This window comes from Ochotona curzoniae, unplaced genomic scaffold, assembly GCF_017591425.1.
Source record: "Ochotona curzoniae isolate NIBS_2020 unplaced genomic scaffold, NIBS_Ocur_1.0 contig_2754, whole genome shotgun sequence".
Classification (NCBI taxonomy): Eukaryota; Metazoa; Chordata; class Mammalia; order Lagomorpha; family Ochotonidae; genus Ochotona; species Ochotona curzoniae.
In genome coordinates, this window is record NW_024465582.1 from 2,844,245 (window position 1) to 2,869,205 (window position 24,961).

The window sequence follows — 24,961 nt, forward strand, 5'->3', positions numbered from 1 at the left end:
TCTGGGGAGGTGGGCAGTAGGGTACAATCACATGAAAGAGTGAATGAGAGTGGGTGCAGCCCAGGATAAGAGCCGGAAGTACTTTCACAGGTGGAAATAACTTGCGGAAGTCAAGTTCCCACTGTGGTTTTGCTGCCTCACGTGATTCGTCATTTTAGATATACTGTTTCTTTGGGAGAATGGTAATGAAAATATTGAAGAAGCTCATACCCAGTTTCCCGGACTGACCCCGGAAGTACAAGGACGAGGAAGGACACCAACACTGTGCTGCTCTGTTCTCCATATTTGCTGCAGCTTGACAAACAGAAGTCCAAGTACTTTTCTTCCCACTGGGCTCTCATAGTAGAGACTTTTTTGGTTTCATTTGGATGCAGTGTGGATTTGAGCACACGCTGGCTGGGTGCAGTGTAGACACACTAACGACAAGTGGGCTGTGTGTTGTTTTGTTGTCTGGTTTATTTCCCCCACAGGCCAGGCATTTGGAAAGACCTTAAGACCATGGGCTCAGTATCTCTCTCCATCTTTTTCATCACTCTGCTGGTCCTGGGAAGACAGGTAAGAAGGTTTTTCTGTACAGCACTTCTCAAGGGCTGGTGATTAATGCTGCACCTCTGTGCCTTCCGTTCCCGCACACAAAATTACATGAGTCACAGTCATCATCTGCCCTACTAGGAAAGGGCACAACACAAGCCCAAGGTGCTTAGAAACCAGAAAAGAATAGCCTCATTTTTTTCCACACGAAGCAAACATTGGGAATGGCAGAGACAGGCATCAACTAGCCTCTTGTTTATTGAATCTTGAAATACATTTTTTGGTTTTGTCAGCCTGTGGAAGTGTTGCCCCATAGTTTCCTAACAGCAAGAAGAGTGTGCCCTTATCTGGGTTTGTGTCCGCCTTGCAGGATGTAACGCTAATGACTGATCATACAACCCTGTCCTCAGAAATCCCATGTAGTGGTTTGGCTCCTCCTTCTGAGGCCTTTCCCCACCCGTGGTCTCCAAGTGGACACTGTGGGCATAGATTCTCAGGACAGTTTTCTGCCCTACTATCCACAAAGCCATTGCCCCAAGACCACTGGGGGCTCATCAGAAGCCAAGCAGCTCTGCCCCAGGCAGTCTGTTAAAAGTTAGGACGGCAACAACCCAGTGATTTATTTGGAAACAATGCATGAGGAAGCATTGCTGATTGTGTTGAGCACACACCACGAAATGGTTGAGGCAGGCATCCAGCAGCCACACTGAGGAAGCAATTCTTCTGAACGGAAGCCACAGCACTGTTGGCTGTGCTAAGATCTCATCTGTGGCTGGAACCTTCAGCAAGCTGGAGACCTCTTTCTATAAGGGAGGATGCCTGTGCTTAGGCACGTTCAGAGGGTTAGCCCTCCCAGTGGGTCAGACTTGAGATAGTCTGAGCAAGAATCCCACGCCACCATGCTATGCCTCAGCCAGCGGCCCCTCCTTCCCCCATGTGCTGTTTTCAGAGCTGACAGAGCCCTGACCATCCCTGGGACTCTGCTAGATGCAGGATTCAGTAGCAAGGGCTGCAGGGGCCCAAGCTGACTCTTCCAAGGGTGGCTCTGCTCTCTCGGCCAAGTGCCAATGGAAGACATGGAAAGCAGATTTCGTGTCTCTGCCTGGGATCTGCACCTGCACATAACTGTGGAATGCTCCCACACAGCTGGAGGCCTGGTGGCAATCCGGGGCATGGGGACTCCGTGCCAGCCTCAGGCAGGACTGTCCCCCTTGCCCAGCCAGCCACTCAGCTCCTGGTTTTGTCCCTAAGGGGCCTTCCCCTGTGTCTCAAGGTCATATATCCCCTCTCCTTTCTCTTAGGAAGACTCACATCAGTAGTGTTAGGGCTCACTTTGAGCCCAGGAAGACCTCAGCCCCAAATCCTTAGTGCAGCTGTATCTGTAAAGAACCTGTTTCCAAAGAACATCCCCTTCCTAGGTACCGAGGGCTAGGACTTAGAAGTCTCTCTGAGGGGACACTGCTCAGTAAGACTTGGAGCTGTCTGATGGGATGCTGCTCAGCCTAGTGTAATTGCTCAGGCATGGAAACAGGCTTCTCCTGTGGAACTTGGCCCCGGAGTGTCTGAATGTACAGCTACTTACCCTTAGAGGAGAGGATTCTAAAACAGCTTGCCATCCTTGAACAGGTGATGGACAAGCTAACAGGCAGGTGGATGGTTTGACCAAATGTCACTGTTGTCCACAGCAGCTAGTTGCCAAGTATTATTTGTCCTAGGAATCTTACAAATGCTCACTCAGGCTGCAGCAGTACTGCCAGACAGATGGTCTCTGGGACCTCCTTAGCACATACACAGGGTGCTTGCCGCCTTACCTGGTCACTGCCTTATTTCCTGGTGTTCAGGATACCCTTGTGTCTGCTCAATGCTGACCCCCTGATGGCTTCTGTCCTTGGAGTGTAATTCCTGCCACACTACTGTTTTGTTCCTAAAATATCCAGATAAACCAACAGTCCTCCAAAGAGGAAGTAGAGATGAGTAAATGCATGACATGACTTCCCTGAGTACAGAGTGCGGTAAATTTGGCGTTAATATGAACACTTCTAATACAAACAAAGACATGCTTTTAACGATCTTTTACAAATGCCTCACAGCACAATATAAAACCCATGCCACACTAGAGGAGAGATCCTTCCCTTTGAACCAGGGAGTGATCACTGTTCCTTCAGGTTTCAGACTGTTTCCTGGAAGTGCTGTATGTAAACAAGAGGCGATATGTGTATGTGTGTCTTACTGTACCTTGTGCTGTTGTTCATGTGGTTAACCAAGCCAGAAACAAACAGAAGCTCTGCAGGCAGCTCTTGTGAGCATGTATTTGTCAGTAGGGTATAACTGGTGCAGATGGCACCCCACCCTTCAAGCCCTTCTGTTACACATTCACTCGGGGCATTCCCTGCTATTCAGTTATTGACATCATAGCAGTAACAAAACAATGCCAAGAGCAACATTCACTGGGCTTCTCCATTTCTCTTATGTTAGAATAACTTGTTAAAGAAACACTGCATTTTGATCCATTATGAAGCATGAACATACCTGCTTTCCTGAGCAGTCACTGTCTTAATTAAATGGCACCAGAATGAGCTTTTGTCTGTATACCACGGTTTTCTCTAAGTAGGCCACAAACCAAGTGACAATATCTATGTTCAATAGTGAATATTTAATGATGCAATTTGCAATAGCAGAAAACCAATTTACAGATTGTAAAGGCAAACCGCTGAGACATACACTGTTGATTTCCAAGTGCATACTGCCAAACTGCGTGCTGTCTCATCTAGTGTCTTTTTCATTTTCCACTTAGTCTCCATTTATATCCTACTATTCCCTTGCCTTTTAACAATTGATTCCAGTCATGTTTTGCTAAAATAACTATGCAAGAAGCATTAGTGGTTCTTTGAGTTATAACCCTCCAACATAGTGGGTTCCAGCTCTTGAGACTGCTCGCTTCCTCTGCAGATCCATTTTAGAGGTCATTGGAAGGGCTTCCTTCTGTTGGGGGCTCCATTTACGGTTTTGTGTTGTTCCTGATGTTTTCTCTTTAAAGCCTCCACTCTCTGGCAGGACAAGATGCCTACTGTTTCTTTACCTCTGTGTCCTCTTGTAACAGAATGAATATTACTGTAGGTTGGACTTCTTGTGGAAGAACAAGTTCAAAAAAGAGCGGGAGGAGATAGAAACCATGGAGAACCTGAACCGCGTGCTGCTGGAGAACGTGCTTCCAGCCCACGTGGCTGAGCACTTCCTGGCCCGGAGCCTGAAAAACGAGGTCAGCCCAGGAGGGCAGGGGACTGGGGGAGGGAACTGGGACCAGGGATCACCAGCAGCTGGGAGAGGCAGCTTGAAGACACCTGAGTGTTCAGTGTGTCCACGACTGACCTGGGGTTTTCAGTTTGCAAGACGATGTTGTCTGATTCCAGGCACATACCTTGAGGGTAATGAGTTACAATCACCTCTCAGAGTTTGAGCAGAGAATTCATTCGTCCCAGAAACTTCTCTCTCTGCATTACACGGCACCATCATCCCAAATATGTCCCAGCAGTGACCACATCGTCTCCCAGCAGCACCTTCACCTACACATCCTCACACCTGAGGTCTTCCAAACAAATGCTGCGATGGACAGGATATTCTAGTTTTCCACACAGGGACATACTAAAGCCTTGATTCTGGATTGGACTGGATGGATGGAAGTGGAAATTTCCTAACATATTCATAGGAAGGTGCATTTAGCTGGAGTTGAAGACAGTCCAGTGTTGTTCCCTTCTGAAGTGGGTTGTGAAAAGAAATGTCTTTGATATGGTTGCAGTGCAAGAGACAGCATATGGTATACAGCCAGGCTTCATTTTATGAAGCATTTACTGAGCACCCACTGTATGCAAAGGCTTATGCCCAGGACCTTGGAGCTTCAGAGATGGCTGAAACTTGTTCTTAGGTGATTTTCACCAAGACTCAGGAAGCAGGGGACATGCTGATGGAGGACCTCATGGGTAGTCATCAGGAGGGCCGGGCTAGGGAGAGAGGAACTGGAGCCATGCAGTACAAGCTTCAGCCTCAGCCCCCACCTTGTCTATACCCATGAACACGAGTGGCTACTTTCCAGGCCTAAAGCTCAGTGTCTCTATCTGTTCAAGGAGAAAGGTGACTTGCTTGCAAGTTGCATCAGATTCTGTGGGGTGTGTGATCAGGGCAGTCTCCAGGTGAGACAGGCAGGGCCCAGATGTGCACAGGTGGGACATTGGGAGGCTGTGGTAAAACATCAGTGCTGGCCACCTGCTATGTGCCAAGGACCTTCCTGTCTTGGCCCATCTCCAGGGTGCTTCTAAGGCACAGTGAGGTTTCCTTCAAAGTCTCCTGATGAGCATCATTGTTCTGAGAGGGCCACCTTGTCTTCACTGCCCAGGGAGCCTTCTTGGGGTCTAGCAGCTTGGGTGGTGTGTGTCAAGATGCACGGCTGAATACAAGCATCTGGTGGAACCTGGCTCTATCCCTGCCTCTGTGCCTGGATGGTGTGGGAACTTCTCAGGGACAGAGAGGGGCACTGGCCCCAAGCTGTGACCCCGAAGACAGTGGTGGGGACACCTGGCCTCCAGGCATCCACCCAAGCAGCCCTGGTCCTGCAGGAAGAGGGGCAGCAGCTCAGTCTTGGGGCTTCACATGCTCTTACTGACACTAACAGGCATACTGAGGGTTTCTGGTTTTTGCTTAGGTTCCAGGGGTTCCTCGGTGTGGTTAGTTTTGCACTGTCAGCTGCTGGCCTCACTCAGGAGGGCAGAGCGAGGATTGTGGATAGTAATTTCAGGGGTGTGGCACCCAGGATGTACTGGAAAGGATCATTTCACTGCGTAACCTGTGGGCTCAGGGTTCCCTTGACTGTGATACCCAGGGCTCAGCCACCACTTCTCCTTGGTGACAGCAGGTGGTATGGGGGCGGCTGCATGAATAGTTCCTGACTTTGACTTGGGAACAAACTCTGGGGCAGCCCTGAGTGCAAGTACTTCATGCTGTCTGAAGACTGTGCTCACAGGACAGTCGCTGTGTGGTCACCAAGGATCAAACAGCTGCTGTGGGAAGCTTCTGTTAGCGATGAGCTCCACAGAGAAATCACCGAGTTCAGACGTAGGCCACACCAACAGGGCTGGGCCAGAAGGACTAAGGCTCGTCTGGTGGCTGGAGGGGGTAGAAGCTCCCATAGTGCATTGCAGTGAAGGTGGATCTTGTTTGGGGTTTTGCTTTTTTATGAAAATACTACCTGCTCTTGTCAAGTGACTCATTTGAAGAAATGTTCAAAAGCAAACTGCTGCCCTTTTATGGAGTGGCTTCTGTGGCAGTCTAGGCCTCCATCCTCCACCATGCTCATCTGTAGATGGAAAAGCCCACATCCTCAACTCACCAGTGGCATCCTAACCTTGCAAGTGACATCAGCCCACCGTGCAGTAGTGACAAGGACATGTGACCATTTTAAAGACTTCCATCTCCTCTGCAATCTGCTCCAACAGGAGCACTGTCAGAACCCCCTTCCCTCCCAAGGCTTCCCTGAGCCTCAGCTGTTTCTGTTGACCTTGTGCCTGCAATGGAGTCCCTTCCAGTGGAGTCGGACTGGTACTGCTGAGCATGCTGACGCCAGAGACCAAGAATAGCGTGTCTCCAAGTTCAGCACCAGCTAGCCATTCCTGGATCCCACATGGAACCTCTGCCACCTGTGTGGTCACCAAGGATCTGGTGACTGAGTAGTTGGCATGAGCCTCGGCCTCAGCCTTCTCCCAGGTACCTGCTGTGTGCAGCAGTCCATGTGAGGCTGCCTGAGCGTTGCTGGTGTGCACAGTCCCATGGTTGTGTGAGCACACTCCCTGATCTCGGTAGAACTTGGGGATCGCTGCCCTCCGAGGACGTCATCAGACTCTTTTGGAGAAGACTTCCTGCTTTTCAGGGAAAGAATGGAGACCAGAAGCCAAAGTAAACATTTTTCTTCTGGGTCTGGAATGTGATGAAAAAGCATGCTGGGCAGGGGATGCTGGCTCCTCCCCGCCTCTCCTCTCTCCCTGGGTGGAGGAGATAACAGGGCAGACAGCATGGGGACAGTGGAGACGATGTTCTCATGGTCTGTGGCATGCACCATGAAATCCCATTTCCAGATAATTTCCTGGGATGCCTTTCTCAGACTTCTAGAAATAGTCCAGAGAAATTAGATGTTGCAAAAGGAGTATTTTCTTTCCCTCCCTGAGATCAGCTTACACATGCTCATCTCTGACTTAGCAAGTGACATGTGTCACACATAAACAGGATTGGGGATGTTGCCATCTGAGAAGGGCTCCAGGAAGCACCAGGGCCTCCTGCACCTCTCCCTATGCCATGGCCTATGCCATAGGTCCAGGGATGCTTCGGAAGCCCACGCCCTGGTTTCCTAGAACCATCCTGGGAGAGTGGTGTGATGGAAGCCATGACCTGCATTGACAACCTGCCGGCAGCTCATGTTTCTTCTCTTTGCTCCCCTGATGTATGAAAGTTGTGGATTTCCCTTTGGAGTGGGTGACCAAGTCACTTCAGCAGCCAGTTCCACAAAGCTTTCATGGAGATGAAACAGTTCAGTCAGTCTCGCTTGGGCACATGGGAGTGCAGGAGCCCAGCTTTGCAGGTGCCTGCCTTCCTGTCTGAAGGGGCATCTGCTTTCCTGAAAACTTCCTGGGGTGATTAAGATGCTGGTTAGGAGGAGGCCAGCATCCAATATCAGAGTGCCTGGCTTCCATTCCTTGTTCTGGCTCCTGCTCCCAGCTTCCCACCAATGTAGACCCTGGGAGACAACACTGAGAGCTCCAGGGTTGGGGTTCCTGGATTGGATTTTCAGCTCTAACTTAGTCCTGGATGATGCAAGCCTTTGGGGAATGAAACAGCAGTAGAAATTGTCCCTACTTCTCATTCTGTTTTTCAAATACTACTACTGCTAATAAAAGCTAAAGTTTCTCCATGAGCCAGATGAAGCCCACCCTGCTGGTACATGTGCTTGGCAGAGTAAGTCCCACACCAGCCTGCTGTTTCAGAAATCTGCCCTCTCCATGCTGCAGGCAGAGCTGTCCTGAGAAGCTCTTCAAATAGATGTCAAAGTTACTCTTCATCACTGGCTGAGAAAATTGAGTTTTGTCACCCAGTCAGTCCTCTGCAGAATGCCCAGGGCCATTGGGATGATGTGGGACTTGGAGTCGGGCAGCCTCTTTCAGAGAGAGCCCTGGCTGAAACAAAGCAAGGCAAGATGTCCAGGGAAAGCACTTGGCATGGGAGTAGTGCCTCCTCTCCTGCTCACCAGGAGAACCCCCACCCCGAGGATAGAAGGAGTCTACAGCAGACAGGACAGCTGGGGACTGGGAAAAGCAGTCCTGATTGCAGAGCGTGTGCCAGTCACAGCCCTGGTGGCAGTGCTGGGCATTTCTAGAACATTCCAGCTTCCACCAGCCTGAAAGAGGAGTCTTGGGCATCTCTGCTCTTGGAGAAAGCAGTGTTGGTGTCACTGTGTGGCTAGCACCTGTGCTTGCTCTCTTACCAACTAAACTGTCTATACCTGAAGAAAGGGCTTATATGAAGTCTGGCCCACTCAGGCCCTCTGCTGTGTGTGTGTGTGTGTGTGTGTGTGTGTGTGTGTGTGTGTGTGTGTGTGTGTGTGTGTGTGTGTGTGTGTGTGTGTGTGGTGTGTGTGTGTGTGTGTGTGTGTGTGTGTGTGTGTGTGTGTGTGTTGGGGTATAGGGGTCAGGAGAACAATCATTCCCATCCTGAAGTTGGAAATGGAGGTCTCCCCGATAGTGCTAGCTTAGTGGGCCAGGATCACCCCACCCCACCTGTGTGCTGTGATGTGGGTTTCAGAGTAGCCCAGGAAGCATCCCCAGCTCGGGTGCAGGTGAAGGCTGGGTACTGATGCAAGGAGATGTCAAGGGCAGGGACTGACAGAGCAACTCAGCTTTAGGAGCACTGGGGGCAGAGGTGGCTTAATTGGCTGTTGCTGGTTTTAGTATTGATCATCTCAGATCTGCATTGGCAAAGCTCCCTGGAGGGCTTAACGGATTCCAACAGAAAACGAGATGACCTGAGAGAGTGGTGATGAGTAAGTGAGCCCCTGGGCCTCATCAGGAGATGGTCAGTGCAGGGCAGGTAAAGGGTGCGTCTAGGACTGGGTGAAGCAGTGGGCAGTATCCTGCAAGCCCATAAGGATGCCCTGAGATACCCACTTAACCCCAGCACATGCTGGAGGAGGTAAAGTCAAAGGAGCAGCACTAGATAGAAAAGGAGTAAAAGCCACCCAGGCTCCTTCCCACGCACAGAGCTCCAGGCAGTCTCAGCTGCTTATTGGGATGGACATTTGGTTATGGAGAGGAGGAGTCTGTGTGACCCTAAGAGCCAAGAAGTGTTGCATGTTTTCATTCCGGGTGGGGAGGAGCCAGCTGCGCTTAAACTGCAAGGGACAAGGGCACAGAGATGCAGGTGCACTGTGATAACTTGGCTGATCCTGGAGCTTGTTTGTACAGCCACACATGAACGGATATTGGAATAACATGTGAGCTCACTTTCAATGTCAGTGATATTTTGAGGTGCTGTGTGCTAGATCATAAATTCCAGAATCTTCCCACTGGCTACCCACCCTTCTTACCTCAACCCCTAGATCCTCTGATGGTTATCAGGCCAGCTGGGGTCATCTGCAAGTCTGCTGGTGGTCCTCTCTTGTCCCAGACTCAATCCAGAGACTCAAGGAAAGCTCTTGTGAGTTTGAAGCTTGGGGAGGGGTCCTGCAAGCTTCATTGGCTCAAAATAATCTGAAAAACACAGTTTTCTCTACTTGTCACAGTCCTGGGAAGACTCTGAATCCTGGAACCAGAGTACCTATGGTTGAACTCACCGCGGGCTTTTTCCCTAGATGTTCCAAGTGGCCAGTGTGCCGGAAAGGAAGGGTGTTGCAGCTCAAAGCCCTTCTAGAGAAGGCAGAGGTGTGTCCTGGCTCCTCCCAGCCAGTGGAGAATTATAGTAACTCTGCATCCCCACTTCCTGATTAATCTCTCATCATTGAGGCTGCACAGCAGGTAGCCCATGGAGGCTGTGGAAGTGAAGGAGGTGCTTGGTACCCACCGGAAAGGCGGTGCAGCTGGTGAGTGGGAGGGTTCAGGTGCTTGCCTTCTTCGAAGTCCCATTGGTAATTCTTCGGTGCACTCTGGTTTGACAACTATGAAATTAAGATGACAGCCCTGCAGGGTTCCTTTTGGGACCGTGAGCACATGTAGAATCTTCCAGGAGCTGCCCTTCCTCCCATATTGAGGGGCGGGGATGCATTCCTTGTGGCCCCTGTCTGAGGACAGTAGGTAATTTTATGTCACAGAAAAGTCATCAGTGCCACACTGGCTGTGCCCTTTTGCCCTAAGACTAGGGAAGTCAATGGAGTTTGTGGTACTTTTGCAAGACTCTACTTTCAAGTGGCCCCAATGGTTACCTCCTCTTCACAGGGAAGAAGTTCCCCTCACTCTGGCTATGGTCATGTTCCTGAAACCTAGCCTTGGTTACCACGTGGATCATAGGATGTCCCCCAGGAGTCCACATGTGCAAAAAGATCATTCTGCATAGGGAGCAAATGCAGGTTTGGACAGCCAGCCAGCTCAGTCCTCATGGCCACAGAATAGAACAGGAGATCTTCATTGTTTCCATTGTGGAAGACAGTGGAACTGTTGTGGCTTTTGATGGGGTTTCCATGGTCCTCATGAGTTCCTTAGAGGGCTCCCTGAGGAAGAACAGTCTCGGGAAAGGGGTGGAGGTCTTGCTTCCTACCAGGGTGTTCCAGAGAACAGAAATCACTGATGATGGCCACTTAGGATCAGCTCCCTGGCTTGGCTGGACCCACAGAGCACCCACTTCTGGCATTTTTGCTGATCTCAGAAGTCTGGCATCTTGTGAACAGGAGTCTCCTGGTGGAGTGAGCAGTTTCCATTCTGCACTGAGTCTGTGATGGCCCCCAACTCATCTGGCTGCCCCTGGCCAACGCAGGGCCCTGAGAACCATATGCCTTGTGAAGGCAGATCTTCTCTATCATAACCAGTCTCCATGTCCACCTCATATGCCTCCACTGCTGAAACCTTCACAAGTCCTAAGGTCTTACCTGTCACATCCCAAAGGAAACATCTTTTGTGTTTCCAAAACATTGAATTTGTGTTTCCAAAACCTTGCAGTTTGATTTATAACCATGGATGAAGAACTTAGAAGCATGTCCTGACTACTGATTGTGGGTGTCTGATGCAATGCGATATGAATGGGTGGCCTGAGGAACTCCATCCGTCCTTTCTAGTTTGATCAAAGAAATCACTGGGCGAATTTTATCTGCTGCTTTCAGACCTAAAAAGGAAAATGCCCCAGAGTCCCATTCTGAGTGTAACCATGACTCATTATTTCAGGGTCATATAGTAGCTTGGGAAATTTTATTTCCCTTTGGTTGGTCAAGGATGCCTTTCCCTTAGCTGGACGTTGCTCTCTCGTAGCTGCTGAGGTAAAGGTGGCAGAGAGGTGCCATCCTAGAGTGCCTCCTACCAGCAGCCAGCTCCTGTGACCTGGCAGCAGCCATGGGACACAGCATCTGGCTCCCTGGATGCCTTCACCTGCCGTTAGTGGCAGGGAGAGTGAGGCACTTGGGCAGTTTCTTTAGCAATCCCAGCTTGAACCTTTGCCTTTGGAGTGTGCTCCTGAAAAGGGTTCCCTGGAGCTTAACATCTCTGTTTCTCTGGGTAGGAGCTGTACCACCAATCCTACGACTGTGTCTGCGTCATGTTTGCCTCCATCCCAGATTTTAAAGAATTCTACACGGAGTCGGATGTGAACAAGGAGGGCCTGGAGTGCCTGCGGCTCCTGAACGAGATCATTGCCGACTTTGATGATGTAGGTGCCCTGAGCTATGCTAGAAGACCATGGAGAAGGCTTAGTCTCTGACCCAGAGGTCCTTATGCTTTGGAAATTAATTCAACACAGTGACATATCTTAAAACTGGTTCTTTGGCCTGATTGCTCATGGCTGGCATTAAAGTCCTGTGCTCTAGTGAAATCCACGGCTAATATGGGGCAGTGTTTTTCTTTCTGAAATTGATATGACTAACAAGAACAGCCACCAGAATATGTTCAATAGTTATGCAGTGTGTTGGTGAATTTTATTTTCTAGAAAAGGTAGACAGGAAAGATACTTGATGAGCACAAAGATAAGCTATCTCTTGCAATAAATTATTGCATGTCTGTGCATTCCACAAGGTCGAGGTCAGTCAGCAACTTGAACTATGTGTGAAGAGCATACTTTGTTATTGACCAAGCAGTAAGTATGTGACAGAATGCATCTTAGTTTTGAAGGACAAAACATAGGTTTTAGAGCTTGAAATTGGAGTCATTTTCAAGCTTCAATAATCTGTCCACACAGAAAATAATATCCTCTTTCTAGTAAGGGCAAACGCACCTGTGGTTGTAAAGGCATTGTGGCAACACTTGTCGCTGTCATGAAAAGTGGAGAAAAGACAGCATCCGTGGGCATGTGTGCCAAATGAGTCATGGAGAGCTGGCAGCGAAACTGAAATATCATGGTTTCAGGTCATTTTTCTAAAGGGCTTATGATCCCCATGCATTCTTTTCTGCTGCTGGTTTCTCCGTGAGATATTCATGCTGATTTCAGGGCAACCAGAGATTGCCACTGTGATACCGGGACCATAGTGGAAATTGCTTTAACTGCCCCTTCAGTAAGAGGAACATTTGCTAGGTCTAATGGGTGAGGGGCAATGGATGTGTAGGTATAAGAGGAGGATTTGCTTATCTTGCTTAAATTATTTAACATGAAATGTCAAAAGTATCTTCTGTAAGAACTGGACAGTGAGATAGAAGAAAACTTACACTTCTAGTCTTTAGTTAGTCTATTCATTTGAGCCCTCCTGGCTTCTTGGGCATGCATAGAACCTTCCAGAGTCCCCACAGAGCCTACTCACACTCCTACATCTTTTTCCCAGCAGGAGGGCTCAGGCACTATACCAGGAACAGGTCCTGTGGGAGGCTGGGACTCCAATGGGAACCTCTGGTTGGGCTGATGCAAAGAGCCATTTTCAGATTTGTATTTTCTATGCCTCAGACTCCCTAAGAGTCGATGCTGGTGCTCAGCATGAATAACCATTGGTCACAGGTCACCGTACCATGAAGGGAAGACCTCACTCAATGGATCATCATTTCACATTCATGCCCTTCAAGCACAGAACTGGGAAATTGATGGAATGCCCCATCACTTGCAGCATAATGTATGCTACATCCCTCACTAGCAAAGCCTGAAAGGCAATTCATATCCATTTGTGCTAAATCTTTATCCTGTGCTTCCTTCCAAGGACACTCTCTTTGTGAGATGCATAGAGCATTCTGCCCCAGCAAAGCCCAAGATCAAAGGGTGACTGCAATGATGCAGAAGAGTCCTGTTTGAATCACCACAGTGTCTCTGCAAAGTGTTAGGCGTTGGGCCAGTGCTCAGTTGTATAACTGTGTGATGGCTATTGCTTTGCAGCTGCTGTCCAAGCCCAAATTCAGTGGAGTTGAAAAGATCAAGACCATTGGCAGCACGTACATGGCAGCGACAGGACTGAGTGCAGTGCCCAGCCAGGAGCATGCCCAGGTAAGGATGCATTGGCCCACCCAACCATGCACAGGAGTTCTGGGTCATCCCTGGAGCCAGAACAGCCACACAAGGACCCAGAAACCAGAGTGTCACTCAGAGATCAGTGGCTGTGAGCCTGCAAGCAAAGATGAACATTCCCCAGGGCCTCTTTGGGGCAACAGGCCTCTTTGCTGACTTCTTTCTGCTGCTGGACAGGAGGGAAGAGGTGGTCAGTAGTGGCTTGATTCCAGATGAATACACAATGTAGTGGGCGATGAGAGCTGATTGGAAGGTTATTGGTAAGAACAATTCCTGCTCTTTGAATTTAAAACAGTGTCAGGGACACAAGTTAATCACATAGAAATGTGGTTGGAAAGTAAAGTTTTGGCAAAATTGCATACCGTGTGTGTGTGTGTGTGTGTGTGTGTGTGTGTGTGTGTGTGTGTGTGTGTAGACACTTGCATGTTCTATGCCCAGCAACACCAAGCTCTGTCCACTTTTCAGGTAGGAACACCCACTTCCTGCAGTCCAAATGCATGTTTGAGTCAGTGATAACACATTGTGCCATTTGACAGAGAGGAGATTGAGAACCAGAATACTTGGGGGAGCTCCATCAAGGCTGTCCTGCTGATGGCATCAGCTTCTCCCACATGAGCTGATTCCTCCAGCGTGAGCTCTTCGTGCTCACCCAGGAGATGGTGGAGGTGCCCCTGGGAAACACTAAAGTCTAACCACACTTCCCCAGAGCCCCAGGCAGAACAGAGGCCCCTTAGAGCACAGTCCCACGTCCCCTTCCACAGGAGACACTGAAGGGTTCAAATTCTAAAGGGTTTCTAGCACAGAACACAGTGGTGGGCACAGCACTTGGTACCGGGTATGCTGCTAAACAGTCATGTGGGCTACAGAATAATCTCAATAAGCATGCATCTACTGCAAGCAAAGACTCTGGAGCAGCTTACGAAACAACCAGCTTGCAGAACACATTCTAGGGAATGGAAGGAGCCATTTGCACATGTAGCTGGAGGTCAGCTAAATATTTTGAGAAAGCTAACAAATTATTTGCATCATGGGAGAAATAGCTGCTTTGTCCTACCATCAAATAATTACCAAGAACTCAATCTTATCACACTTTCAAAATGAATTGAGTTCTTTGAGAGACTGAACATGACTTTTTTTCCCTAAGGTTTGCTAAGCCCAGATGAGTTTCTGATGTTAGATTTAAATTCCATTCCCAGAACCCAATCTTTTATTTCATATGAGGTTGCTTGAAACCTCTAGTTGGAAATCAGTGCTTGAGAACAGATTAGGCAATAATTTATCAGGGAGAAGAGTCCTTTATTGCATGCTTGCTTGGAAAAATAAACAGGCTGTTTCTCCATGGCCAAAAGGCACCTGCAAAAGACACTTGTAACATTTATGTCACAAGGCTCTACTGGTTGATCTAACAGGTGTATTTCCTGTTAGGGAGCAAGATGTTTTCCAGCCAACTACAGAAGTCTCAATAGAAGTTTCCCCCACAGGTCACAAGTTACTGGGTAGGCACCACCATTCTTCAGAGGTGACTCTTTGCATTACCACCCACCTGAGCTGACAATGAGCCTTTTCCAGAATGATCTAATTAACCAGTAGAAGAGAGAAACTCTTCCTTTTGTCTGTTACTATTTATGCTGTTTAGTGCAGTGGCTTTCAAATGGGGACAATTTTCACTTCTTTCCTTCCCCAACTCTTGGGGACATTTGTCAATGTTAGAGACATTTTTGGTTGTCATGATCAGAGGTGGGGGAGTCACTGACACTTCACAGGCTGACACCCCATGATCCATGGGATGGAGGCTGTCCAGATGTCAGCAATGCCCATCACTTGCATCTGTGCACTACAGTCCGTCCTTACTGAATTACAGTGGGGAATTTTCTTCTCCATGGGGAAGCCTCTCTGGGGTTACAGGTACTTCCTGTCTGTCCCCAGCAACTTTCTCCATCCCTGGCTGCGCTCATCCAACAAGTCGTTGCTGGGGACCCAGGGCAGCCCCCGCCAGTGTCTCTCCTACTCTTCTCTTACCTGTCCCACCCCAGTAGTCCTTATAACATAGCACACTGTGGCAAAGCTATTAGCAACACCCCCTGGGTGCCTGCCCACTCCCTGCTTGCAGCAAGAATGGACCATCCTCCTTTACGTTCCTCCTGGGCACTCCCTGTCATTTACCCTGTGTGCAGCCTAATGGTGGCCACTTGACCAGCTTTCATTAGGTGCCTCTCCTGCAGCCCAGCCAGAGTCACAGAGCAGAGCCTTCCCCACTAACCCAGACCATGCACACACCGGGGAGGGAGACAGATATCACCAAGATTGCACTGATTCCTGAGCTTACAGAGGCATCCCTAGCCCCAGCCACAGTGCAGTGTTGGGGACTGTGTTGCCACCTAACCTGGCAGGGGCAGCTGCCCAGCAGGCTAGCAGCCATGCAGACTGCTCCTCAGGGTGCTCGGGCACCCTGACCATACCAGAGTGCCAGGAACAGTGACCCCCCAGAACAGGAACATCAATAACGGACTCATCCTGGGCCTGACCTAAGAATCTATTTGAGAAACATAACCATCAGAAAAAGTGGCTTCAAATGATGCATTTCAAAAGTAAATATAATAGATATTGCAAATGAATGCTGCGTGTGAACTGGCTTGTGGATGAGAAGTTATGAATTAGTTATGAATACATAGACATTCCCACTATCCCCACTGCAAACCTTGAGGTCTCTCCTCTTCTTCCTCTATTGTCATCTCATGGAATGATGAAGCATTCAGAGAAGGGAAGAGGGAAGAATTATGACCCTATAATATTCTGCTCGAGCCACCACAGCCAAGTAGCTGAGGGTGCTGCATGCTCACAGCTAAGATCAAGATGAGAGCAGAGCCAGGGTTCTAAATTCCCTCTCCTCGGCTCACAGATGGCACAGTCTCCCGGTGTCATCACCTGGCTGTGCATGTGTGTTAATGTCTTGTCGGCTGTCTTGTTGGGCAGGAGCCACACCTAGTAACTTAACCTGGCCACAATCAGCCATGCACTGAGAATTCCACTGCCCTGTGGGGAACACAGTGCCACCAAGAATACCCTCTTTCTCCAGGCTTAAAAGGGCCTAAAAGGGGAATGTGTTAGCAGAACTAGAGGGTACTGCATGGAAACAGAAGCTTCTGTCCTGGTGCTGGGGACTGCAGCCCTCGGTGAACTTCCTGGGTTAAAACAGTGTGGACCCTGGTTAGCAAGGCTGCATGCCTCAGCCTGCACGGTGCTCCTAGCATGAAGTTACCCAAGGGACTCGAGTCAGTGTTATCCAGGATTGACTCCCACTCCACCCCACCCTACCCCTGCCCTTGACAAGGGATTTGTAATTGGCTTGAGATGAGGTCTAAGTGCCAGGATGTGCTTTCTGCTTCCCACTGGAGCTTGGACCGTGACTAGGGGGGCTGGTCTCCCTTCTGTTCATCCGACACTGTGTGCTGTTTGTCTCCCCAGGAGCCCGAGCGGCAGTACATGCACATCGGCACCATGGTGGAGTTTGCCTTTGCCCTCGTTGCCAAACTGGATGCCATCAACAAACACTCCTTCAATGACTTCAAGCTGCGAGTAGGTAGGTTGCAGGGAAGGCATGGAATACGGAACTGCATCATGGGTCGCTGCTGCTGTGTTGGAATGGCACCGCTCCCATGTTCTTTTTCTGGTGGCAGGACTGGACTGCAGATAAGAGGACTCAGGCAAGCTGTGAACCCCTAAGGCTCAAGATTGGAAAGAAAAACCAGAGATACTCCCTTGACTTGGGCCCAGTTGTTGGTGGGAGCTTGTCTGGGTTTCTCTCCCCAAAGTCCCTGTCCCTCAGGCCAAGGTCCTGCCCACAAGCCACCATGTGCCGCCTCCAGCTGTCCTGAGCTGTAAGTCATCTAAAGAGAGCACTCCATGAAGTTGCCCAAGATTGCCAAGAAGTTTGGCACTTGGAGTTCAGCCTTTCAGAAACACCCTTGTTAGTGCAGTTGGACTCCTTCAGTATGGTGTGCATCCTGGATCCAGAAGGAAGTGCAGAGCCCGGACAGTTGGTGACCAATGCCTCTCAGTTACCTGTGTTTCTCTATGGTTCTCCATGAACACCCTCCCCTAACTGTGGGTATGTGAGTCTGAATCATTGCCACAGGGAGGCATCCTTCCTGTTGGTTTGTGCTGACCAATCAGCAATGTTGATCAGATGTTGAAGCGTCTGCCCCTGGTGGCGGGTGCCACACCCACCTCCCACCCAGCATGTCCTCGTGCACCTCAGCCCCAGGTGTAAATACACAGTGACTGTTGTTTGAGGATGGAATGGCTGGGCTGATGGATGTGAGCCCAGTCCCTGTTCCACTTATCCTTAGCAGTGACCAGGGTGTCTGGTTGGTTGTGTGGAGAACTGAGGTATACAGATGCCAGCAAGAGACACCCACATGAATTCCTATGCTGCCCTTCTGTTCAGTCTCCTTGGAGAACTGCAGTCTGGGAGGCGGTTTCCACCAAAGACAGGATGCTACTTGCCCTGATGTGTGCAGGGCATGAAGCCCAAAGTTACGGGGGTTGAGCACCCCAGCAGCAGGACCAGAAGTGGAACAGCCAGGACTCGACTCTGGTGCCCATATGGGATGCCAATACTGAGGCAAGGCTTAGCCTGCTTCGCCATGTCCCCAGACCCGAGATTCTTTAATGCTTAAAAACCTGTCCACAGCAGCAGTACATATTAAGGGAATCCATCAAGAGGTGGTTTATCAATGGAAATTGCCACCATAGCCATATGTGAGGATCTAAAAAGTATAAGGAAAATTGAGTTAAAAGATAAAATTTAGAGACCAGCATGGTGGCACAGAAAGCTAAGCTGCCACTGCAGTGCCAACATACCATTTGAGTAGGGATTTGAGTTGCAGCTGCTCTATTTCCAGTGGAACTCCTGCTAATGCACCCTGGGAAAGATGCAGACATAGCTCAGATGCTTGGGCCCTTGCCAACCATGTGAATTGAACTTCAGATGGAATTCCAGGCTCCTGACTTCTGCCTGGTCCAACCTTGACTGTTGCAGCTACAGGGGATTAAACTGCAAGATGGAAGGTGTGGGGGGGGGAGGGGTAGGTGGGAGGAACTCTGCATTTCAAATAAAATTTTAAATTTTGGTACAAAACGTTTTGAAATATATGTAAGGAAGTCTTCAGAAAATTAGTGGAAAATCCATGCTATGCATTTCAAAGCTTTTTGCACCAAAATATTTTACTGTGATTTTCCTCGTGGGCTTTTGCACGTTCTCCCCTGTGCCTGCTGAGTTCAGTAGTTCCAGTGGGAAGCTGTCACAGGCAACAGCCCTGCAGGTGGGGACAGGAAGTCTGCAGGGAGTGTGTTCTCAGGAGCAGGCCCTCTGCAGCCACTCCCGGCAGGATGGCACCTGCAGAAGGAAAAGCCACGTGTGGCCCTTGAAGTGTGTACGTGTCAGAATGGCGCTGTCCTGCTACTGCTGTGCTGTGTGGTTGTATCACTCCATTTGGCTGGATGCAGGAGTGAACCCAAGTCCAACAGTCAAGTGCATTCAGCGTAGCCAGTTATAATTAAAGGTCTACTTCGGAATGCATATGGAGACTGCAAAGCTGTTGCAAAACAATGATCATCTCTAGACTGACTGTCCAGCAACAGGGGAAATGGTTGTACCATCAAAGAATGACCAAGGATGCATAAATAGGATTCAAGGTCTAGGTTAAAGAACAGGGTGAACATTTTTGCATGTTTGAGATGGTGACATGAGTGGCAGTAGGTCTCCTGAGTCGAGCTCACGTTTAATAATGACTCAGCAATGGATTCCTCAGACGTGCCTGCTGCAGCCAGTTTCTGCAAACTGAGTCTTGTTAATTCCCATGCCACAGGAATTAACCATGGACCTGTGATAGCTGGCGTCATCGGAGCCCAGAAGCCACAGTACGACATCTGGGGCAACACGGTCAACGTGGCCAGCAGGATGGACAGCACCGGGGTCCTGGACAAGATCCAGGTGAGTGCATCTTCACGGCTGTCCTAGGCCATGTCTGTCTTGGGAACTGAAAAGTAGTATGCACATAGTAACTATACAAACACACAGGAAACAAAGTCTGCTATGAAGCTTACTGAAATCTTATTATTGGTGAAATGTAAGTTTCTGCAGTAGCTGTTGACAACAATATTTTTTTTAAAGATTTGTTTTTACTTGAAAGGCAAATTTAAAGACAGAAGGAGAGAAAGAGATCTTCCATCTACTGGCTCATTCCCCAGATGGCCATAATGGCTGGGTATTGGCCAAAGCCAGGAGCTTCTTCCAGAGGGTAGGAAAATTTGAAATCCATGGAATTTAAGATATAAAAAAACAAAAACTTTAATTATGGTCTGGAAATTTTACACAAACTTAAGGTTATCTTCTTGCCATCCTGCAACTGAAATCCTTAGCTACTTAAGGATATAATCTGATTGAATTGACCATTTTCTAACAGAAGTCATGCCACAACACATAGCATGCCAATGTATTATCTGTCTCCTACAGAGGAATAATTTTGTCCAATAACACAGTCAGGGTTTTTGCTGAAGTGTGGGGCTACCTAAGTTGTGTGTACATTACTTGGCTTCAGAATTTTAGTTTCATTGCTGAAACTTAGGGGAAATGAAGACACCACTGAGTGACAACTCGGTGAGCTGGGCATGGCACCTGCTGGGCGTGGCACCAGGCCCTCAGAAGAGATGCTACATTGCAGAAGGTACATGGAGGTTTTCTTGTGTGTGAACTCTATACGGCCTCATCCTCAAACAGTAGAGGTGTTAAACTTGACCCCATTGTGTTGTATTCTGGAAAGCAAAATCCACTTAATGGCAAGTTTGTATGAAAACCAGCAGACCCACATAATGACTTAGTCATCTCTTGGGGACTGTGCTGAGTCTCTAGCCTGGGTATCCCAGCTGGGTGAAGACCTAATAACCCTGCCTGCTAACATCATTATGGCCTTGTTCAATCCTTTACTTCTGCAAAAGGGCATCCCCTCTGAAGTCGTCAGGCTTACTCCACCTCATGCATGCCAACCCATTTCTGGGGCCATGCTAAAGGACAGCCTCTGCATGGGATGGAACAAGCCTCACTTCTAAGCACTGGCCATCTTCTGCCCAGATTAGTCAGCAGACATCTGGCAGAAGGCAGAGACAATACAGTTATAAAAAGGAGAGTGAATTACCCAAGTTCTCTTACCCAAAATTGGTGATGGCCAAGGCTCTGCTCCCAAGGTCACTGAGGGAGTGGACATGTCTGCGCTGGCTGATCTCCCCACTGCCTGACAGGCTGAGCTGGGATTCTCCAGCTGGAGGCTGTGGCCACGGATGACTGTCTTGTCCAGAAGAGTGGGCAGTAACCTTGGCAGCCTATTGCTGTTGGCACCAGTGCTTTGAGTAGTGCCTGCACAAGCATTGCTAGCCACTTACCATGTCAGGAATGCTCTAGCAAACCTGAGCCACCAAGGATGCTGCTGAGGGACACCCAGCCTTGCCCTTTGCACTTGTCCAAAGTCAAGTGCACTGGCTGGCCTGCATACGCTCACTTAATTCAGTGGCTAGAAAGTGCACATCCCAGCAAGCGTCCTTCTGCCAGCTAGTATGGCTCATTTTTGCTACAAGTAGCCTTTCATTTCTATTTGTGTGCAGCAAGAAAGAAAATATGGGGGTGCCCTGGGGGGATAGGGGAGGCTGTGGAGACCAGGAAACCATTGCTCCCAGACCTGAAAAAGGGGCTCTTGTCATTAGACAGCATTGCATCTCCAGTGTGATTCCCAGCCTGCAAATGCAGAGGCCAGCCTGGAAACCCACTGGATGCCCAGCAGGCATTCATGCCATGCTGGGTGCTTTGTGGCTTGGTGTTAACCAATACCAGTGGATAGTTCAAACATGCCCGCAATGGTTCCCAGCATTCATTAGCAGCACAGCTGGACAGTCAGCCCCCAGAGGCTATCTTGGGTCTGTGTTTAGGTGGTCACACATCAGCTGTGTGTGAAATGCTCTGACAGCCCCTAAGAGAAATCCTTGCTCATGGAAAGCGACTGTAGTTCTGTTCCTGGGCTAAGACCATGTTCTTCTCTTGGTTCTCACCCAGTCCTCAAAGCCTCCCTGTGTCCTGTCAGGCCCTGCCTGCCCGGGGGGCGTTACCCCAGCTTGGGCTCAGGACACAGCACCTGGAACCCACCTCCACAGTCCTCCTCCTGCTCACATCAGAGGGGTCTGCAGGACCCCCAGTACTAGTGACTAGCCCTGGATCAAGACTGCTCTCTCCTTCCTTAAGACCTAGAAATCTCCTGGGGAGTCAGGATGCTGCCTTCACACTCAGCCCTCCCTTCTGTGTCTCACCCAGATTCTGCTTGCAGAAAGGTCTGATTCAGGAGGCCCCTCAAATCCATTAGCAGGCTGGACACAGGCAGGTGGGGCCTTGGTCCTCAACATGATCTCACATTGAGGGCACATCCCATGTGCAGCCCAGACAGTGCACGGCTCAGCCAAGACTATGCAGCTCCACTTGGAGACCGGCAAGGCGCATGGGCTGAGCATCAGGTCACCATCCTGACTCCCCAGCCTTCTGGGTCCTAGAACCCCCCACTCCCAGCCTGTGATGGTTGCTGCCATCTGGGTGCAGGTCCTAAGGCAGCTGGGGGCCTTACCCAGCGTGCAATGGCAGAAAGCCAAGCATCTCAGCGCAGCTACAGGTGTGACCAGGGGCTCCCTCCTATGCATCCCAAGTCAGTGACAAGAGGGAACCTCTTTAAAATGTTTGAAGACAAAGTGAGGAAGGCAGATGGACAGAGCAAGCTCCCAGACCCTGGCTCCCTTCCCAGATCTCACAGTGACCTTGCTGGCCACATCCAGGAACTGGATACTCAATCTTAGTCTCCCATGTGAGTGGCAGGGACCTGATGCATCCCAGGGTGGCCACATCTAGAATCAGCAGCAGAGCTGGCACCTGAACCTAGATCTTCCTAAACAGGACACGGGTGACCCCATTACTGGCTTAACTACTGTGACAGACACCCCTCCACACACACACATAGTAAGGGGACCTTTAACGTGGTGGGGAGCATCAGACGCTTGCTAGTGCCCAAAGGGTTCCTTACAGCTCACGTTACCCATGTGCAGAAACCTGAAAGACGTGGCCAGTCGCAGGAGTCGACTGGGCTTCTCAGTGTGTCTCCCTTTATTTATACCTGCTATTAATATCTGATTTCATAAAATGACATTTATGGTCATCTGTAAACATCTAAAATAGTACAGCTGCAAAATATTTTGGCTTTCTTTTAGCCAAGTCTCCTGCAAGTTAAAGGCAGGTGAGGCCAGGTTCTCTGAGGATTGTAGCCCCATCTAGTGGCTAGCCATGGCAGTACTCACCCTGCACAAGACTTGACTGCACTAAACGTCATTGTCCTCAAACCTGACTTTGGTAAGAGAAGATTCCCTACTGGATTTCTCAGGAGCAGAGTGGCCAGGGGCTCCTCCTCCTTTACCTGGACTGCACGATGGCCTAGGGTGCTAACCACGCTCTCCTGTAGGTCACGGAGGAGACCAGCCTCATCCTGCAGACGCTGGGGTACACGTGCACGTGCCGCGGGATCATCAACGTGAAGGGGAAGGGGGACCTGAAGACGTACTTCGTGAGCACAGAAATGTCACGATCCCTTTCCCAGAGCAACGTGGCATCCTGAAGGGTGGCCTGCATCCCCAGTGAGGGAAGAGCGACCCCCAGAAGGTACCACGCACTCCCGGACTGCGCCTTGGGGCCCTCGTTTTTGGTGTGGGTGTCCTGTCCCATCCTCCGGGTCCTCGCGGACTTGTCTCTGTGACCCATACTGTCCCACGTCTGCCCCATCGTCCTGCCACTTGCACTGTGCTTACTCCCGAACAAGAAGGACAGAAGGACGCATGGTGGAGGAAGAGCATCCAAAGAGAACGTGAAACACACCACTCGAGGCAATAAAACTAGGGGTGTACAGTATCTTCTGGCGCATGTTCCGCCCACCCACCACCTCCACGAGTGCGCTTCAGACCCACAGTATTTGTCTCCCCCGCCCCTACCTCGTGCGGTCCGTGGTCCTCCCCGTGTCTCACCGCCACCTGTGACCCGCGGCCCTCGTCACCCTGGCTCTGTGTGTCCAGCCAGCAGCATGTTGCCATCATCAACAGAATCAGTCCTCACAGCCTAGGACAGTTTTGTACCAAACTTGTCTGATGTTTTAATGCCATTTGTCTTTTGTAAGGTTAACTCATTAAAAGTTTTACGTACTTTGGGTTAGAGTGCCTGCGTCCTTTCCTGAAAGAACCTGCTCACAGCCAACATGGAGGCATCCTCATGGAGCTGAGATGGGACAGAGCCAGTGATGTCATTCGCTAATAGCGCATACGTGCTGTGTCTCAGACTCGTTTTCATGACATCTCTAGAAAGCATTTCTGGGAAAATTCATAGTAAAGAGCTTGTCCAGGAGCTAGAACAGCGCCTGCTGTCCGTGCTGCTCCCTCTGCAGCAACACAGTGCTGGGGCTGTAAGGTGCAGACTGCACAGTCATCCAGACCCACCAGCCCAACTTAATCACAACATGGAGTCCCACTCACCGGCTACACTTGAGGAGTCTGAGAAAACTGGAAACCAAGGCTTATGTGGGTTTTTTTTTTAAGTTGAAAGGCCTGCAAGAATTTATTCCTACAGCCCAACAAAGGCACCTGTTTCTTTCCAAATTAAGAACTCAGTGCCAAACAAGGTGGCAGTTATACATGATCTGATGCTTAAAAGCAAAACTGTCAATCCCAGCGGGGTTGGTCTCCAGCTAGATCAGCAGCACCTAGGAGGAGGAGGGGCAGCTGATCTGGCAGGAAACGCTTGCTGGTGGGACCTCAAGTACACGCTGCTGCTGGAGTCCTGGCCTGCTGCCAGCCAGTGGCCTGGAACACGGGCACTGCCTTGCCTGGCAGCTGGAGGAGCTGGGTTGTTATTAAATGGGCTCATGAGCATGAGAACCAGCAGGTGCCTGGCCTGCTCCTGCCAGCTCATTCCCAGCATGGGCACAGCCACCATGCCCTGCAGGACTAGCTCCTGGGGACAGAGTGTAGCCTGTCCAGGGGTTCACCCCAGTGGACATTGGGATCCTGTAAATCACAATTTTGCACTGATCCGAATACACTGAGAGCTCCAGAAAGTTGATAAGCAGTCAGATACTTACCTTTCCTCCAGTGGAATTCGAGCTCAGTGTGCCATAGGGATGCCGTGATTGCATTTAAATCCTGTAGCTGTGGTCAACAGGAGCACCTGGTGGCTCTTGCCTGCCCCCACATCCCTGAGGTAAGAATAGAACTTAGGAGCAACCAGAGACACTGTCAGGGCCACCTGGCCGTGTGCTCCGTGTCCCCGGGCAGAGGCACTGTCAGGGCTACCTGCCCACAAACTCCGTGTCCCCGGGAAGACACACCATCAGGGCTACCTGCCCACGAACTCCGTGTCCCCAGGCAGAGGCATTGTCAGGGCTACCTGGTCATGTGCTCTGTGTTCCCGGACAGCATTGTTGGCATCAGCTGGCAGTCGGCAATGCAGGCTTGGGTCTTACCCAACTTCACCACCTGAGAACCCTGGCACTGTGCCACACGATTCCTCCAGGTGATTCCAGTCCACACACAGGAGGAAATGGGTGCAGAGATATTCAGGCGCTTGTTCCAGGTTTCCTGATTGAGCCGTGGCTGAGGCAACACTGGGATGGAAGCAGCCCAATTTCTAAAGTCTGACACGGACTCGTTTCTG

General features: G+C 49.9%; 1 protein-coding gene across 1 annotated transcript in view; it reads left to right on the forward strand.

Moving 5' to 3' along the window:
• The window catches only part of ADCY2 (adenylate cyclase 2), a 273,347-nt gene extending 249,885 nt beyond the window's left edge, over positions 1–23,462 (forward strand). Inside the window, exons 19-25 of the mRNA XM_040977391.1 lie at positions 471–555; positions 3,632–3,790; positions 11,266–11,412; positions 13,054–13,161; positions 16,648–16,762; positions 19,053–19,177; positions 22,728–23,462. Coding sequence (XP_040833325.1) covers positions 471–555; positions 3,632–3,790; positions 11,266–11,412; positions 13,054–13,161; positions 16,648–16,762; positions 19,053–19,177; positions 22,728–22,880 — 892 coding nt within the window. The 3' untranslated portion in view covers positions 22,881–23,462. The remainder of the gene's footprint in view (positions 1–470; positions 556–3,631; positions 3,791–11,265; positions 11,413–13,053; positions 13,162–16,647; positions 16,763–19,052; positions 19,178–22,727) is intronic.
• The last annotated feature ends 1,499 nt before the right edge of the window (positions 23,463–24,961 follow it).